Here is a 16,644-nt window from a genome sequence, read left to right as displayed (position 1 = left end):
AGAATTAAGTTTCATGTAGAATAGTAAATGTTACTCTGTTACAATATGTGTACGAAAATGGGAGAAAGAAAATTTATGTATTTGCTGATTTGTTGCCAGAACACCTAAGAAACTGAAATGAAAGGTTCCCTTTGGAGAAGCAAAGCAGGTGACTGGGAAACAGAGGTAGGAAGGAGACTTCCTTGTATGCCTTTTTGCTCTTTTGAAATCACATCAATGCACTCACACATGTATGTCTGAATGTGTGTATGTAGAAAAACCTAACACCCAAAGTCACCAAGGACACCCTGAAGGAGTAAGAAAATCTAAAAGCTTGGTATCACAAAAGGTCATTTATAGCTTGCAGAATGAGCTCGGAAAACCATGACACTCAGAGCACACAAATAGAGCTGAACGAGCTTAAAGAAAACAAGGAAGGAAGGAAGAGGGGAAGGAGGGGAGGGAGGGGGGGAAGGGCGGAAGGGAGGAAGGAGAGAAGGCAGAAGGGGAGGGGAGGGGAGGGAGGAGGGAGAGAAGGAGGGAAGGAGAGAAGGCAGGAAGTGAAGGGAAGGAGGCAGACAGGCAGGCATGGAAGGAGGGAGAGAGGGAGGAAAGGAGGAAGGCACATTCACATATGCATAAGATTATCCAGCCACAGTGTTTGCCCCTGGCTCTGCTTGACCATCAAATACTCTCTCTAGTATTTTAGTAATCAAACAAGGAAGCCACTAAAGTCATGCTCACCTGGTTATTCTCAAATAATTCCAGGATGAAGGTGATTGCAGTGCTGTTGATGCCGATGAACAGGTTAGCACAAGACAAGGCCACATAGGCTGTGCTGGGGATATCAAACAGGAAGGACGCTGGGTACATCATGGGAATGACTGCCCATCTGTGTGGAAATGACACAATGCAGTGGGACACAGTTCCAGTCTCTGTACCACTAGATATAATGCATTCCCCTCACACGAGGTGACATGTCTGAACTGGTGAGAGTCCCAGGAGGACCAGAAAGCTGCTCCGTGCCTTGGTCTTCATTCCCCATCTTTGAAGGGAGATAATGATGCCTTCCCTAGCCATCTCCCAGGGGTTTTGTGAGGAGCAAGTGAGATGGTGGCTGTGAATACGCCTTTTACAAGGCAGAGGGGCAGTCTCTACCCTGCATTGCTTCCCACTCTAGTCTGGACCAGCAAAGCTGAGCTGAGATCCCAGGAAGCTCATCTTTACAATTGACAGTCATGCTGGCTCCTGAATTCTCTATTTCCAAGAGAAACCACTGCTCCAGTAAGACCTCAAGGGCCCTTGCAGGAAGGACCAGGTGTCATTATCTCCATTATCCTCAGATGAGGAAACTGAGGCCCAGATAGGGTAATTACTTGTCCATGAGTACATACACAGTGGGGGGTAGGCCTGGATATAAAGTTGCATGCCTTGCTCTATGATTCTATGGAATTTAATCCCTGTGTCATCCTCTGGCCCTGGCTCAGGGGCCACTTTCAGCTGCAGTCCTCTGTGTGCAAATAACTCTTAGCCAGTCCAGCTGGAGACACCGAGATGGACAGGTTGGCTACAGATGAATCAGAATCAGAGGCGGGTGAGGGACGGGAGAGGGACGTACTCCCAGACCCTGGTCAGGCCCCAGTTTGAATGGAAGAAGATTCAGTTGAGCCTCAGGTACAGCTCTGTGTGTGGAGTTTGAAACAGAAGTCAGACAGATTCCTGGTCAGTAGCTGCACACCCTGCCGGGGGCTGAGAGCTAACCTGGCTGCCAGAAACCCTGGTTTTCTGTCAGAAGAGCACACCCCTCCCCTGGCCCCCCGTGTGGTGGCATGAGCTAACGGCCCAAACAACTCACCCATACAGCATGAGGAGGGCAACAAGGGCAGGAAGATTTTCTGGAGAAGTGTAGGCTTTCTTCTGAAACCCGATGAAGATTCCCACCACCAGTGCAGCGCTCACAGCATAATTCATCTTGAAGAGAGAAGAGGAGAACAAGGCACTTAACTTCTCAGGACCTCTGTCTCCTCTTCTGTAAAACGAGGCTTGGGCCAGCCTCCTTCAGCACTTGTAATGGTCTGGGATGCTGATTCTATTTGTCTAAACAGTTCTTGATCAGCAAACATTCATCAAGTTGTCCCCAGTCCTCCTACCACTCCCCACTCCCACCTCGCAATGCATGGAACCTTCAGCCTCTTATCTTTTGAGAGAATGAATTATAAAAATCTACCTGGTCTGTCATTTTCTCTTTCTAATTGGTCGCAAAGCTCTACGGATTCTACTTTCTAAGCATGTCTCCTGAATTCAGAAAAACTCCAAATATTTAGTCCTTGGCCTCATGAAGTTCAAATAGATGATACCCTTTTATCGTTTTATCCCTTTTCTTCCCTTCCTACACAATTCAGTCCTAAAGCCGTTAGGACAGATAGGGAGAGGGGGGCAGCCACAGTGGGGTCAAAGGAGATGTCACAGTGGTCCCGAGCAGGATGAGAATCCGAGAAGGGTGAGGAGGACATCCCACAGAGGGTGGGCTTGTGTCGGGTGTAGGAGGGTGTCCTTATAGGGGGTCCATCTGGTTGGGACTATCAGAGCCGGAGCCAAATGAGGAGGACCTCCATATGGGGGCCAGCTGGAGCAGGGAGAGGAGGGTGTCCACATGAGGGAGAGGATGGTGGCAGCTATGGGAAACTTACTACCTACAGGTATACTGCTCAGTAGCTGCATAAGTCAGGGGTAATAGAAGCCACTTTCTTGCTCTTGGAGACGAGTCGCAACTATGGAAAGAGAGAGAGCCTGGAAGTTTGATAACAAATAGGATATCTACCTCTCCCCCAATTCTTATTAATTATAAAGGGGGAAAGAGTAACTTTACAGTGGAAGGGCGCAGCAGACACCACCTAAATCAAGGGACCAAAATGACCATCATCAGTAATAGAACAAACTGAAGTCAGAAGCTACCTGGTCAGACACAGTGAGAAGAACAGAGTATGCCTTCATGATACCACTGCCGTAACCTGGATCCGACCGTGAGAAAACACTGGGCAAACTCAAATTAAAGGACATTCTGCAAAACAACTGGCCTGTGATCTTCAAAAGTGTCAAGGTTGCACATGTTGAGAAAAGACTAGGAACCATTGCAGGCTGAAGGAGACGGGAGAGGACTACTAAATGCAATGACTCTGAGCTGGATCCTTTTCTACAGAAGTCATTACTGGGGCAATGGGCGAAATCTGAGTGGGTCTGAGGAAAAGAGGGAGATGATGCATCAGGGCTAGTGTCCTGGTGTTGACAGTTATGCTGTGATTGTGTGGGGTGTGTCCTCACTTACAGGAAGTAGACATTGGAGGAGCTGGTGCGTATGTGTGTATGTGTGCAAAGGGCATCTTGTTGGGAAGGTATTCTCCAATGGCCTAGAAAAAAGTTTTGAACTGTATTTCTAGCAATTTTGTGATTGTTTCCAAATTTAAAAGAAAACCAGATGACATATAAAAAATAAGGACTTAAAACATCCTATCCATGCTGAGTGAATGACATAAACAATAAGTGTTTGTTCATTCATTCAACAATGACCCTCGGGCATATATGTTATCTTTTTGCTGCTGGCTAATGAGGGTGCTAAGCTCCAACGCTATAGGTCCTAGAGTTTCAATTCCAGGCCAGCCTTAAAATTCTAGAGCTTCAGAAGCCTGCTAGTGTCATATTCATCATCTTGTAGGTCTTCATTGGTCTTCTAAGTGTCTACTTTGCAAGTATCACCTCCCATCCAGACACCCACTCTAGCCTTCTATCCACATATTTCTCTTTAGGCTCAGAGATCTCTGTAGCTAGGCACATGCATGGGTCAGCCCAAAGTGTAAATTCTATAATCTTCGTCTTTTAAAAAAAAGTAGAATGGAAAGCCCAGCACTTTCACAGCTTTTCAGTGCAGGTGAGCCTCGCTCCTTTCATGCTTGAAGGCAGGGCAGTGTGGGTAGCTACAGTGACGTTCTTGTCCAAAGTGAGGCGTGCAGGTTCTGACTCCTCCCCATGCACTTGTAAGTGTTTTCTCAGGTAGATAGGATAGAGAAGAAAGAATTTAGTTGCTACTGATGATTTCTGGTTTTGTATTGTTCGGTGATGATTGCATTTAGGAAGCTAAGATAAAAGAAGCCATGTATTTATAAACCTTAATATTTGTCATCATTATTCTAAACCACCATGAAAAAGGTGGTTTGTGTTGGTCTCCATCATGATATATCTTACCCTAACATGAAATGGAAACTCATGTTAGTCTTAGAAAGTTGGCATAAAACAAAGGATCTTGTTAGCCACAGTGCCCAGAAAACACTGGAGCTGGTGTCAAATGATCCCCGCTACATTATAATTAGGGCTTTGCTGCCAATTTATTTTGACCCTGTGGTCTGTCATAAAATAACCCATCCCAACTCCTTCCTGCCCCAACAATCCTGGTTTTGAGAGAGGTGGCAGTCTGCTGTTGACTTGATAAATAACTTTTTCTTTATATTCCCTAAAGTGGTGGCTAATCTGATTTAGTGGAGGTCTGGTTACTGTGGGAAAGCAAAGTAAGGCCACTGGGTAGGGTGGCCAGATTTAGCCAATAAAAATGTAGGATGCTCATTTAAATGTGAATTTCAGATAAAAAACCAATACTTTCTTTTTTTTAGTATATGTCCCATGCAATATTTAGTGGGTGGAATACACTTATACTAAAATCATTAATTGTTTTATCTGAAATTTAAATTTAACTGCTGTCCTATATTTATTTGGTGACTCTCCTACAGGAGAAGTTCCATCCTTTCCCCTTTAGGGTAGATCAGGATGTAAGAAGAAAATGTAGGATGAAGGACCTCCTGATATTACCTCTTCAGCTCCAGATTATTCCCAGGAAAGCCAGCCTCATGCCTGTGGTGCAGTGATTACTCAGTGGGTCAGAAGGCCCCTTGGTGCAGGGCATGCAGACCCTCAACTCAGCAGTTGTTAAGCTAAGCCCCACATCCTTCCCCAGCTTGGGGCTCCTAATTCTGTGCCTTTCCAAGAAACAGCGAACACACAAGGCCCTCAGCTCAGCCCCTGCCAACAGCCCATCCCACCATGTCCCCTCAGTCAGAGCAGACAAACACCTGCCCACCGTGGGCCCATGGAGGCGAGGGAAGCGCCATGACCTGACACTTACAATGTCCCAGACGAAGTTGGTCAGCCAGTAGGTGGTGGGGTTCACTCCGCTGACAAACTGGAGGTGTTTCGCTTTGTTTACCCTCTCTTGGATCAAATAAAGGACAAAGCTGGCTGGGACGAAGGACATGGCGAAAATCACACAGATGGCAACCACAGCATCCACCGAAGTGGTCAGCCTGCAGCAGGATGAAAGACACAGTGAGAGAGAGGTGAAGAAGGAGGAGCAGAAGCAGGAGAAGGACAAAGTTAGGCTCTGGGAGGGCCTCACCCAACTCCACGTAATAGCCTCCAGAATCCCCTGGAAGCTTGTTTCACTCAGTTTTGCTAGTCAAACTGGGTCAAGGTTAAGTGGCTATCTGTGGGTTTCCTGTTCCATGTTACTACTGAATACTAATATTAATGTTAATATACAACATTTTCCATGTTAATGTAATAATCTAAACAAATTTTATTACCTTTTCTAATTATTTGTTGGTGTATAGAAATGGATTCTTATATTAATCTCATATACTACACTGCTCTTATTAGTTCTCATAATTTGTCCATAGATAACTCTTGGATTTTCTATGTAGACAGTGATATGGTCTGCGAAATCTTGTTACATAATGTTTTCAAGAAATATCACAACATGGGGAAATATTCATCATGTAAATTTAAGTGAAAAGAGAACAGGCCGGTTATACAGGAGCTTGGTTCTATTCACCCTTTCCTGGATTGCTGAGTACGCATGTGGCAAAGGCGGCAGGTGTGGGCTGAAGTCCCACCTGAGCTTCACATGTGAGCACGGCCCTGGCGTGGGACAGTGCCTGCACGGAGAACAGAGCACTTCCTACTAATTCCCACGAGGCACCACATGTACCAGGCACTGCCCTGATGAAACTACAAAGAGCATGATCTGCACACGCAGGAAGAAGAGAATAAATAACTGGAAGGAAACACACAAAAGTGTTTAGAGGCAACTCCCTAAACTGTGCAGGGTTGTAGAAAATAAGTTTTAAAAACTCTGTTCTGTATACTTTATTTAATGAGCATATACTATTTTATGTACTACTTTTATAACCACAGTGGACTCCTATTTCTTATTTCAGATTCAAGAGGCTTGACAGGAGATGCAGAAACCTCGGCCGAGTGAGAACTGGCATAGGACAGATTATTCTTCCTCAGTTGAGGGCCTCAGAGGGTGTCCAAAGGAAAGCCCCAGGGGGACCAGGGCCCAAGTTTTAGCCAATGACACTTGACATGTTCAGGATGAGTGTTCAGGGCACTGAACACACTGGGACAGGAACATGAGGACCCTCACAGCCTGCCAGAAGAAGTCTACACTCATGAAGCCATTCTCACCGAATATAGGCCTCAAATGGCGCACACATACTACAGATTGCCCTGGACTGATGTCTTTTACTGCCTGAAGCCGTGCAGTAAGACCCTAAGCTTGAGGAAGGCAAGGATCTGTTGACATCTTAAAAGTCCGGCCATCTGAGAGAAATTACCAGAATCGAAGATGATTTCATCTCCTGGGGAGATGAAAGATTGGCTCCACTTTCCCAGTTCCCGGCAGTCACTTTGCAAACTGGTAAGGAGAATATTTGTGTAAGCTCCAGGAGCAACTTGTTATCAAGAGCCAATGGGGAAGAGAACCAAATCTAATGCTTACTTTCCAAATAAATATGAAGAGAAAGAATGGCCAAGCCGTTTGGTACACGAGGCATTTGAAAGTCTCATGTTCATGTGTGCCTGATTTAACAACCTTGACATCTGGCCCAGCAGCTCACGTTAGTGAGAATCCTCTCGGGGTGTCCCTAGAGTGGAGAGGGCGAGCAGCGAGCTGGGAGGCTGGGGGCCATGGCGGCTTACACTGTGATCTCTGAGAGCTGCTCCTTGGTCAGGTTCAGGGGCTGGCTGATGACGGTGATGCCATACTCCTCGGGGTCCTTGTCCTTGGGCAGGCCGGCCCGTAAGACGGCGCTGTGGGCCACGTTGAGAAAGCTCACCAGGGCATGCCAGCCTTTGTTGTTAAACCACACCTACAGGGCAGAGACAGGCTTTGGCAGGGGTGCTACAGCTGTTTAAAGAAAAAAACGAGCTGCGGGAGAAAGAATGTGAGGAGGAGGAGGAAGGGTTTGGCAGCTGGAAGACATTCCAGGCTAGATTTTAACAGGAGGAGGGATGGAATGTAATTAAGCTGGGAAAATAAAACTAAAATAACTAGCTCACGTGAATTTTTAGCTCTAGGCTAAATCTTAGGCAGGACCAATACCTTAATGTTGTCTTCAGTTTCTAGATGTTTAAGGAAAGCAGGCATTTCCTTAGAGGCCTCTCTGGTGATAGGGCCCTAGAAAACCATTTTTTCCCCCACTTAGCACTCATGATTATTTCTGTTTCATGATAACCAGCACATCAGAAGTTCTACCCAAATCTCCAGGCTGTTTACATACCCCGCTCACATTCATCATCTGGCCAAGGTGGCTTAAAAATTCAGCAAGTGCTTCCCCAGTGATGGGAAGAACTGGGAGCTTTCCTCCGATGGAAATCCCTCCGTACCTGACAAGGGAACAAGAAGTCCTCAAGTCAGGGCCACGAACCATGCTGTGCTTCACACCTGTCAATAGCTCTCTTGGTTTCTGCAGGGACATGTGTACTTCGGGGGGAATTGTCCGGACTAGTCAGCAACATGGCTCCACTTCACAAACCAATTATTAATGCTTCCTTGTTGCCTCCAGGATAAGTCCCAATCTTTACTGAGTTTGGTCTCTGCCCACCTTTCCAATATTGCCCTTCCTCATGCCTTCCCTCGAGTGGCATATTCCAGCCATGTTAGATCACTTCCAGAGCCCCCGCTGGTGCAGGCTGCCTTGGCATCTCTGCCGATCCGGGCTGCTAGCTTCCCAGGAGTGCTTTTCCCTTTTTTGAGCATCTGGCCAACTCCAACTCATCTCTCATCTTCTCTTTGAGGTTTTCCCTGACTCTCCTTACACCCCAACCGAGGATTCCTTTTTGGAGCCACTTCCGTGTTTTGCAGATCCCCTGCCCTAACACTGCTTCTAGCACCTTAACTGGGGTCCTAGCATCGGCTTTCTCCTGCTCTCACCCATCTTCCACACTGCTTGGCAGCTTCAAGTGATCATGCCCAAACACCAATCTGGGCCTGTTGCTCTCTGGTATAAAGCCCTTCAGTGCCAGAAAAAAGTCAAGCTCCTTGACAGAATAAAATTAATCTGCTGCTTAGGCAAGGCAGAGGAGGGGAGCTTTATTTCTCAGGGACTCAGACTGTTCCCCCCCCATTTCTGCTTCAACCGAGGTCCCACACTTCCCTCTAGGGAAAATTCTTCCCTAGGAAGCAATTCTAAAGGCTGGATTTCCCTCTCATGGTTTAGAATCCACCCAGGAAATCAAGTTAATATCAGCTCTGCATTCATTCTAGAAGCCCTATTGCGGAGGGACCCTGGGAGTCCAGCTCACTCTTAGAATATTCTTGGATGATTCTCCAAACCTCTGAAACTACTTGAGCCTCCAGAATGCTGCAGGAACAGGGTGAGCCTGGGGCTGGGCCAGACTGCCTGAGGCTCAAGAGGGATGGGAAGAGAGTGGCAGGGCTTAGGTTACCTGTCCTATCACTGCAGCCCTCTCAGCTGTTTTCCTTGTGAGGTTTTAGAACCCCCTCCAAGTGAGAATGCTCTGGAATACCTCTTCAGGGAACACCGTCTCCCCTACATATCCTCCAGGGACATCTGCTACTTTGCCACCTATCCTTCAGGACACAACTGTGAGGCCCTGAATCCATACAGAACAGCCCACATGGCTCCAGGTGTGGCTTTTTTAATGTGCAGTTATTTTAAATGGATCAACCTGAGATTTTAATTTCTTATAAAAGTAGTTTCTTACCTCTGTTCGTTGACCCAGAATTTGCTCTTTAAGCTGAAAGCCAAAACAAACCATACAATGAATACCCTAAGGAAGGCGGTAGTGTTAACTTTCCTTCCAAACACTCACTGGGGCCGCTCAGTCTTGCAGGGCAGTTTTGAATTTCCTGATATCAAAACAACGGGGAAACCTTCCGGCCCACGGGCCGAGCCCAAGTACACATGGAGGGGAAGCACTGTGTGCCACCATTGGCTCTCCAAGTCACATCCTGCATTTTGGGCTTTCTGGGTGGTCCTGTGGTCAGGTCATTTGTCAGACCATCTGGACCCAGAAAATAGGGCAACCATGATACTAGTGTGGATTGAAGTCTGCACCCCTCCCATCTTCCACTGTGCACAAGCAAGACTCTAATATTAATCACATGCACACTTGGGAGAAGTGCAGACTTCATCTAAGCCCAAAGTTAAGAGACTGACTTCCAGCCAATCAGGGGTAAAATGACAAGTAATGAGCAGATGCCAATTACAGACCTCATAGTTCAGTCCCCCAAACTATCACTATCATCAAGCACAAAATCCCAAATTCCATATTGCAAATATATTGCTGAGAGCCAAGTTTGGGGTGGTGGTTGTTTTACGGCATTATTGAATAAATACGAGGCACGCTGGTCTTATTTTTGTGCTTGGACGGCGTTTTTCATCCTGCTAGCGCTGGCTCGGCACTGCCTTCTCAGCAGCAGCTCTCACCCCTGGCTGCGTGTTCTAGTTAACCGAGTCCGTTCATCCTTTGTTCGGGTCTGGCAGAGGAAGCCACTGAAAGGACTATGAAAATTAGACAGTATGGGGTTTTATTTTAAGGCCCTAGACACATGGGGACTGGGTCAGGCTCCCCATGACCCCCTTTTTAGAGCATGCTCTTGTCAAGCTCGGACAGGGGCTGCTGACGCTGCTCACCCGCCGTTGGGGCCTGAGAAGAGCAGCTGCGGAGCTGGGAGAAGGGGGTGCTCGCAGAAGAGCTCACGGGCATACTGCAAGGCCAGTGGCTGAGAGGAGAATTTATAGCTAGGGTGCGACAAGGGGAGGCTAACCCGGCCAACCTGTGGCCTCCCTCACACGCTGCCATCTCACTGCTTTTTTCCTATGTTGGTCCGATTTGTTCCTTTCTCTTTTTGCTTCTTACTTTCCCTCTTGCTTCTCTCCTTTTTCTCCTTTAGCCTCCCCTCCAAATGTTGTCTCTCTTTCTGAACTAGTTAAAACATAAAGCTGCATTATTGGATGCATTCTGTGCTTTTTTATTTTATTTTTAATGGTAACTGGGTTAAACTTTAAGACTGCTTGGCCTAAATAAAACAAAAAATGAAAACAAAATTAATCTTAAATTGCATTCTACTTATATATGTCTCAATTGCTTTTTTGGGTAAATCAGGAAAAAGAAAATTTTCCACTGCCCCGATTGCCAATAAGTTGTGAGAATAAATTATCTTCCACCTCTAGTATTTTCTACAGGGAGCAGGATGTAAAGTATGAGAGAATCTCTCCTTACCTGCCACGTATAAGAGCAGGATATGTTTTTACCAAGAAGTCGGAGATGTTCCTGTTGGTAAGGTCTTGTAGAATTTCAGTGCTGCGCTGTATTCTCTGAGGCAAATGAGAAATCTGTGTTAGTCACCTTGGAATCTGAGATCTGTTCTCCAAAAATTATTTATGGACTCTGCTGCTGGGAAGATACTGAATAAAGCACTGGCATGTCCCTAGTTCCCACATCAAAGATGTGGGAGCCATCTTGGATCCTTCTCTTTTCTCCAACCCATTGACAAGATAGGATAGTTCCAACTCCAAAATAAATCTCCACTCCATCCCCATTGCTCCAATTCCAGACTACCACCCTAGTCCAAGCCTCCACTCAGACCTCACCTGGACCTCGACAGATACTTCCAGACTGGTCTCCTCATCCCACCCTGGCCCTCCAAAGTCCATTCTCTATCCAGCAGCCAGACTGAGCTTTAAAAATGTAGATCAGAATAGCACCTTCCTTGCTTTCCCTACNNNCCTCTGAGGACCATCGCCAAGGCTGACAGGGTCACATGATCTGGCCCTGCCCTGCTCTCTGAGCCCTTTGGTCATCACTCTCCTTACTCCTTACCCTCCTCACCTGTCCTCCCTGCTTCTCCACTGCACACCCCTCATTCTTGAGGTAGCTTTGCACCTGGCTGTGCCTCCACCTGCATTACTCTGCCCAGACAACCGCACATGGCTAGCTCATCGTCATTCAAGTTATCGGCCTACATTTTACTCCTCAGAGAAGTACTGTCTATTTCTAGTCACTCTCTATCATAACCTACTGCTGCATTATCTTCTCATTTACATCTCTATCTCAAATTTTCTTTCCAGTTCATCTGCTTCCTTGTTTTTATCTGTTACCTCTCTGTATGATATAAATTCTGGGAGAGCAGGACTTTCTCTGTGGTGTCCCCAGCACTCAGAATAGTACCTGGAATGCAGGTGAAACACTAAATTTATGACATGGATGAAAGAATTCAAACAGTCCCTTACAATTTATAGATTGCGTTCAAAATATATTCACAACTGGAAGCTGGTTTCGCCTTTGGAAGATTCAAAAAGCGCATGAGTTCGGCCACCAGGTGGCAATATTACTTTAAATTTGGGTCTACATAGTGTTGGTTCAGTTCTGGTCAATCAAGAACCTGGGGTGTCAAGGGTACAACTCAGATGTAGCTGAGGGTATTTTTGGTGGCATTAAAAACACATCACACACCATCACATACCATTCTTTTCATTTTTATACACTTTCTGCCTCCCTTGCCCCCTTTCCTATTTTAGTCCCTTCAATTCACTTTCTTCACTTGGTTCCAGAACTAGCATCTACTGAATGCTTACTGTGTCCCAAGCACTGTGTCAAATGCTCTATATTCATTGTCTCCCTTAATCCTTATACTCTTATGAAAGAGGAATTGTTGCTTTAATTTACAGCCAGAGAAACTGAGGTCCAGAAAGAAAGCTCAGCTAACTTGCACCAGGTTATAGAAGTTATAGGGGGTTGATCTAGGCTTTGAACCTACATTGGTCTGTCTCCATAGCCCTGCTCTTTTCACTCTATCACCTGCTTCTCAGGCTGAGAATGGCACCTGGGGCACCTGCCATGCTACTCTGGTAGAATCTAGGCTGGCACAGTTGCAGGTGTCTGGTAATTTGTGATAAATTATTTTCTAAAAATGCTATCAAATAAAAGACTCCTACAACTTGATCTCTGTGTATTCTAGAAGTCAGGAATGGAGCACTTCCACCTTAGGACCTACCACCATTCAAAAAATGTTAGGACAGGAAGGGACCCTAGAGAAGACTGCATCCCCACCCCCATTCTCCTGACATGTACACTTTACTAGCTCTGAGTGAAGCCCATACCCTTTGGCTTTATTCCAGGCCGAATAGGAGAGTGTGTTTGAGTGAGTGGGGTGAGTGGGTCTAAATATGAGTGTGTGTGTGTGTGTATCTTTTACACACACACACACACACACACACACACACACAGAGCATCTCCTGTGCTGATGCCTGAGATTCAATTTTGCTCCCAACAGAAGCATCAATGATAGTGAGGAAATGCAGGAGTGATTAAAAAAAAAATCACCCGGACTCTGGCTATGGGGATCTGTTAAATTTTCCCACCAGGGACCAAGGACTGATTATTGAAAAAAGTTCCTAAGTTAGGCAGGCAGCTTGAAGGTAGGATCTCTATGGAGCTAGGCTTGGCCTTCCTCCCCACCTTCCCAGCCGAGGACTCCTGGGCTGTGTCCTGAGGCTGCGTGTATCTGAGCAGCAGCCGCAGGGCCCCTCAGTCACCCCCACAGAAGCAAAGCTCCCTCTTGGGATACAGAGAATCAGAACGAGCTCCCTGATTCCCTCCTCTGGGATCTCTGTGATGCTACAGTGGCGGAGTTGTGGTTCAAAGGGAAAACATACTGCTTGAGAAACATAAAGGTGTATGCTTTTAGCAAATAAAAAAAGAGAAAGACAGGAGGATGCTCACAAACACAGAATCACTCCTAGGCCAGCAACTGTGATTGATGCTATGGCAAAATTTAGCTGTCCTCATTATGTGCTCTGCCTTCTGCTGCATGCCATAGTAACACACTTTTGTGTGGGTTCAAGGCCTCCAGAATAAAGACGATACAGTTCCCAGTCTTCCTTGATGTTCAGCTCTGGCTAATCATGTGTAAGAGAAAGTGCAGTGTGGCGGCTTCTGGAAATCTTCCCTAAAAGATAGTGCATTTGCACACTTTGCCCTCTCTTTGTCTTCTATTCTGCTACCAGGAAAGTAGATTTGCTATGTTGGCCGATGAGGCTAGGCGTGTTTACCAGGGAGGAGCATACAAAACACAATGTCACGGACTGCCTGAATCAACTTTCCAGTGAGAGGGAAACAAATTGTGTCTTATTTTATCCACTGTTAGTCTGAGGTTATCATCAGTTGAGTTGAATCTAATGCTAAACAGGGGCGCCTGGGTGGCTCAGTCGTTAAGCGTCTGCCTTCGGCTCAGCATTCTGGGATCGAGCCCCACATCGGGCTCCTCCTCTGGAAGCCTGCTTCTTCCTCTCCCACTCCCCCTGCCTGTGTTCCCCCTCTCGCTGGCTGTCTCTCTGTCAAATAAATAAATAAGCTCTAAAAAAAAAAAAAAAAAAAAAAAAAAAAAAAAAGAATCTAACGCTAATAATATAGTTTCTTTACCCACATTATTTCATTGAGTTCTCATAATAACACTATGAAATAAGTAGTTACCTTTAACTTATAAATGAGGAAGTTAAGGCTCAGAGAGGCCAAGTAACTAGCCTGGGGCTCTCTGATGCCAAAGCCAGTGCTCAGCCCCCTGGGACACGCTGCTTCTCGGGGAATCGTTCATTCACCAGCAGATCAGTAGAGAGGGCCACACAAGGCCCAGTTCAAGCCCGTCAGCTGGGAGGCCTGTTAGCAACTGAAGACAGAGTAAGAGTCCCCTGGCTCCTTTCACTGTCTCTGACACCCCTGGGAGAGGCTCACTGGAGTGATACATCAAGGAGTTCAGAACTCCCAAAAGAGGGAGCCTGGGTGGATCAGTCAGTTAAGCATCTGCCTTTCAACTCATGTCACGATCCCAGGTCCTGGGATGGAGTCCTGCATTGGGCTCCCTGCTCAGCGGGGAATCTGCTTCTCCCTCTACCCCACCCCCTGCATGTGATCTCTCTCTCTCTCCGCCCCCTCTTTCTCAAATAAATAAATAAATAAAATCTTAAAAAAAAAAGAACTCCCAGAATAGGATGCTGCTCAGAAAAAAATGTAAGTAGCTGGCTGTGTGTGTGTGTGTGTGTGTGCACATTCATGTGTATGCATGTTAGTTACACAGTATGCGGTAAATGTCTTAATTAGGTTAACAAGTGTGCAAATACATATACATTTGAATGGACATTACATTGTTTACAATGGAAAACACTGAAAACTCACATGTTCAATGAGAGGTTAAATTAAATGAAATGGGATAGTATATAGGTATTAAAAGCGATGATGTATATTTATTGACGTGAACATATGTTCATGATATGTTTTTAAATGAAAATAGCAGGTTTCAAGACAGCATTTTGAAATATAATCCTGTTTGAATGGAGAAAGAGTAAATGTTATTGGTTATCTCCAATTGTAGGATGATTTTTTCCTTCTGACTCAACTGTATTTTCTAATTTTTCTGTAACAAGCATACATGACTGGTATATATATATTTTTTAAATGCTTTTTTAAAAAAATATTATTTATTTATTTATTTGTCAGAGAGAGAGAAAGATAGCACAAGCAGTGGGACCGGCAGCCCTGGAATCATGACCTGAGCCTAAGGCAGATGCTTAACCAGCTGAGCCACAAGGCATCCCGACTTGTATATTTTTTCAAAATTTAAAGTTTTTAAAATAAGATTGAAGAGGGAGCGCCTGGTGGAAAATGGAACTACTGGCTGTGACAGGGCCCTTTAGCATGCCCCTCAGAGAGGACCCTGGGACTCCTCTGGACCTTCAGTCAGCTGTCAGTTTGACATGCTAGTCGGCTAGAAACTCAGGAGGCACAGTGCATCTCCCCCAATCCCTGCTGTCACAGGCAGCTTCGGGGCCCCTAGTTTCCCACGGAGGGTCGAGGTACCTGAGGGGGTGGGAGCCCCCCTGCGCCCTCGGGGCACTCAGGGAGCATGGTGAGCTTCTCTCTGGTGCTGCACAAGCAGGAGGGCGAGGGGTTCTCTGGCGTCCATTTCTGCTTCTGGAACAGGTGGGTGATGTTCGGGGACACAGGAGGAGTCTTCCAGGGGGTTGAATTGCCACACGGGTACTCCCTCATGGAAGGCAAGAAAATATTTCACAAGCAGCTCCAGTTGATAAGAATCCCTAAAAATGAGAAATAGTGCCCAACCCTCTCCTTAGCCTTTCCTCTATCTCCTCGGACCCACACATTTTCTTCTTCTATTCTCGGAGGTTAGTTTCTGCTCAAAAAAATCAAGACTACGCGGCGCCTGGGTGGCTCAGTCGTTAAGTGTCTGCCTTCGGCTCAGGTCATGATCCCAGCATTCTGGGATCGAGCCCCACATTGGGCTCCCTGCTCGGTGAGGAGACTGCTTCTCCCTCTCCAACTCCCCTCTGCCTGTATTCCCTCTGTCACTGTCTCTCACTGTCAAATAAATAAATAAAATCTTCAAAAAAAAAATCAAGACTAGAATTTGGTTGATTGACTAGGTGTGGGACTGGGCAATAACTATCTACTTTGTGGGCTGTTTTAGCTCCCTTCTTCCTCCTGGCACCTCTAGCTGTTGAGAAACAGAACAATTAAAAGAGGAGTTGGAACTTAGTCTGTTTTGGTCCTTATCTATAGCTCTGAAAAAAACAGTGAATGAGAGAAGCAGTTAAAATTATATTGAAATTTTAGGATTCTTGGTAGATTTCAACTGCCCTCTATAAGTCCCTTCTCTATACTTACAGCAATAATTTAAAGTTCTGTAATTAATGCCATTCTAGGTCCAATTAAACAACAACACATCCCCCACCTCCCTCCTTTCCCTGTTCAGATTCCTTTCAAATACGTTGTGGGAAGCATATGTCAACTCAGTATGGAACTTTCTACATTGGGAATTCTAGAAATATACAGCTGCCTGGTGATGCAGGGGCTTCCTAAAAGGTGGTGACACCCTTGCAAATGTGTGTTGAAGGAGAGGAAGGGTGACAGTCAGGGATGTGGAAGCACCTGTGTAACAAAGAGCAGGATGGAGATGGGGCCTCTCCTGACCTGCCATCCTGGGACCCCGCCCTCAGGGCTCCCCCGGGGCAGCGGCTGGTGGGAGGACACGGGTGCGTAGGGACTTACGGAAGCCACTCTTCCTTCAGGCAGCGATTGCCAAAGCCCGGCTTGTTCAGGAGGACGTCTGCAAGTGCTGCAAGCTGCTCACTGCCCGGCTGGTCCAAACTAGACAGAGTGAGAGGAGCTTACTCGACAGATACATGACTGGGACAAAGGGACAAAGTATCCAATGTGCAACTCGACAGGCGTGCAGTGAACGGTTGCTCCATACTTGTATGTATGCAAGCCACAGAACGCTGCCTAGGGGTGGTTGTA

The 16,644-nt window shown here is 46.2% G+C and overlaps 1 protein-coding gene across 1 annotated transcript in view; it reads right to left on the bottom strand.

The window, feature by feature from the left end:
- Nucleotides 1–16,644, bottom strand: part of ABCA4 (ATP binding cassette subfamily A member 4) — a 133,515-nt gene that overhangs the window by 21,780 nt on the left and 95,091 nt on the right. The window contains exons 31-40 of the mRNA XM_040627018.1: nt 16,396–16,494; nt 15,187–15,373; nt 10,555–10,649; nt 9,034–9,066; nt 7,587–7,692; nt 7,409–7,483; nt 7,006–7,175; nt 5,150–5,327; nt 1,835–1,950; nt 724–871 (exon numbers count right to left, since the gene is read on the bottom strand). Of these exons, the coding sequence (XP_040482952.1) occupies nt 724–871; nt 1,835–1,950; nt 5,150–5,327; nt 7,006–7,175; nt 7,409–7,483; nt 7,587–7,692; nt 9,034–9,066; nt 10,555–10,649; nt 15,187–15,373; nt 16,396–16,494 (1,207 nt within the window). The remainder of the gene's footprint in view (nt 1–723; nt 872–1,834; nt 1,951–5,149; nt 5,328–7,005; nt 7,176–7,408; nt 7,484–7,586; nt 7,693–9,033; nt 9,067–10,554; nt 10,650–15,186; nt 15,374–16,395; nt 16,495–16,644) is intronic.

This window comes from Ursus maritimus, unplaced genomic scaffold (genome assembly GCF_017311325.1).
Source record: "Ursus maritimus isolate PB19 unplaced genomic scaffold, ASM1731132v1 scaffold_12, whole genome shotgun sequence".
Classification (NCBI taxonomy): Eukaryota; Metazoa; Chordata; class Mammalia; order Carnivora; family Ursidae; genus Ursus; species Ursus maritimus.
This window is presented reverse-complemented; position numbering and strand designations above follow the sequence as displayed.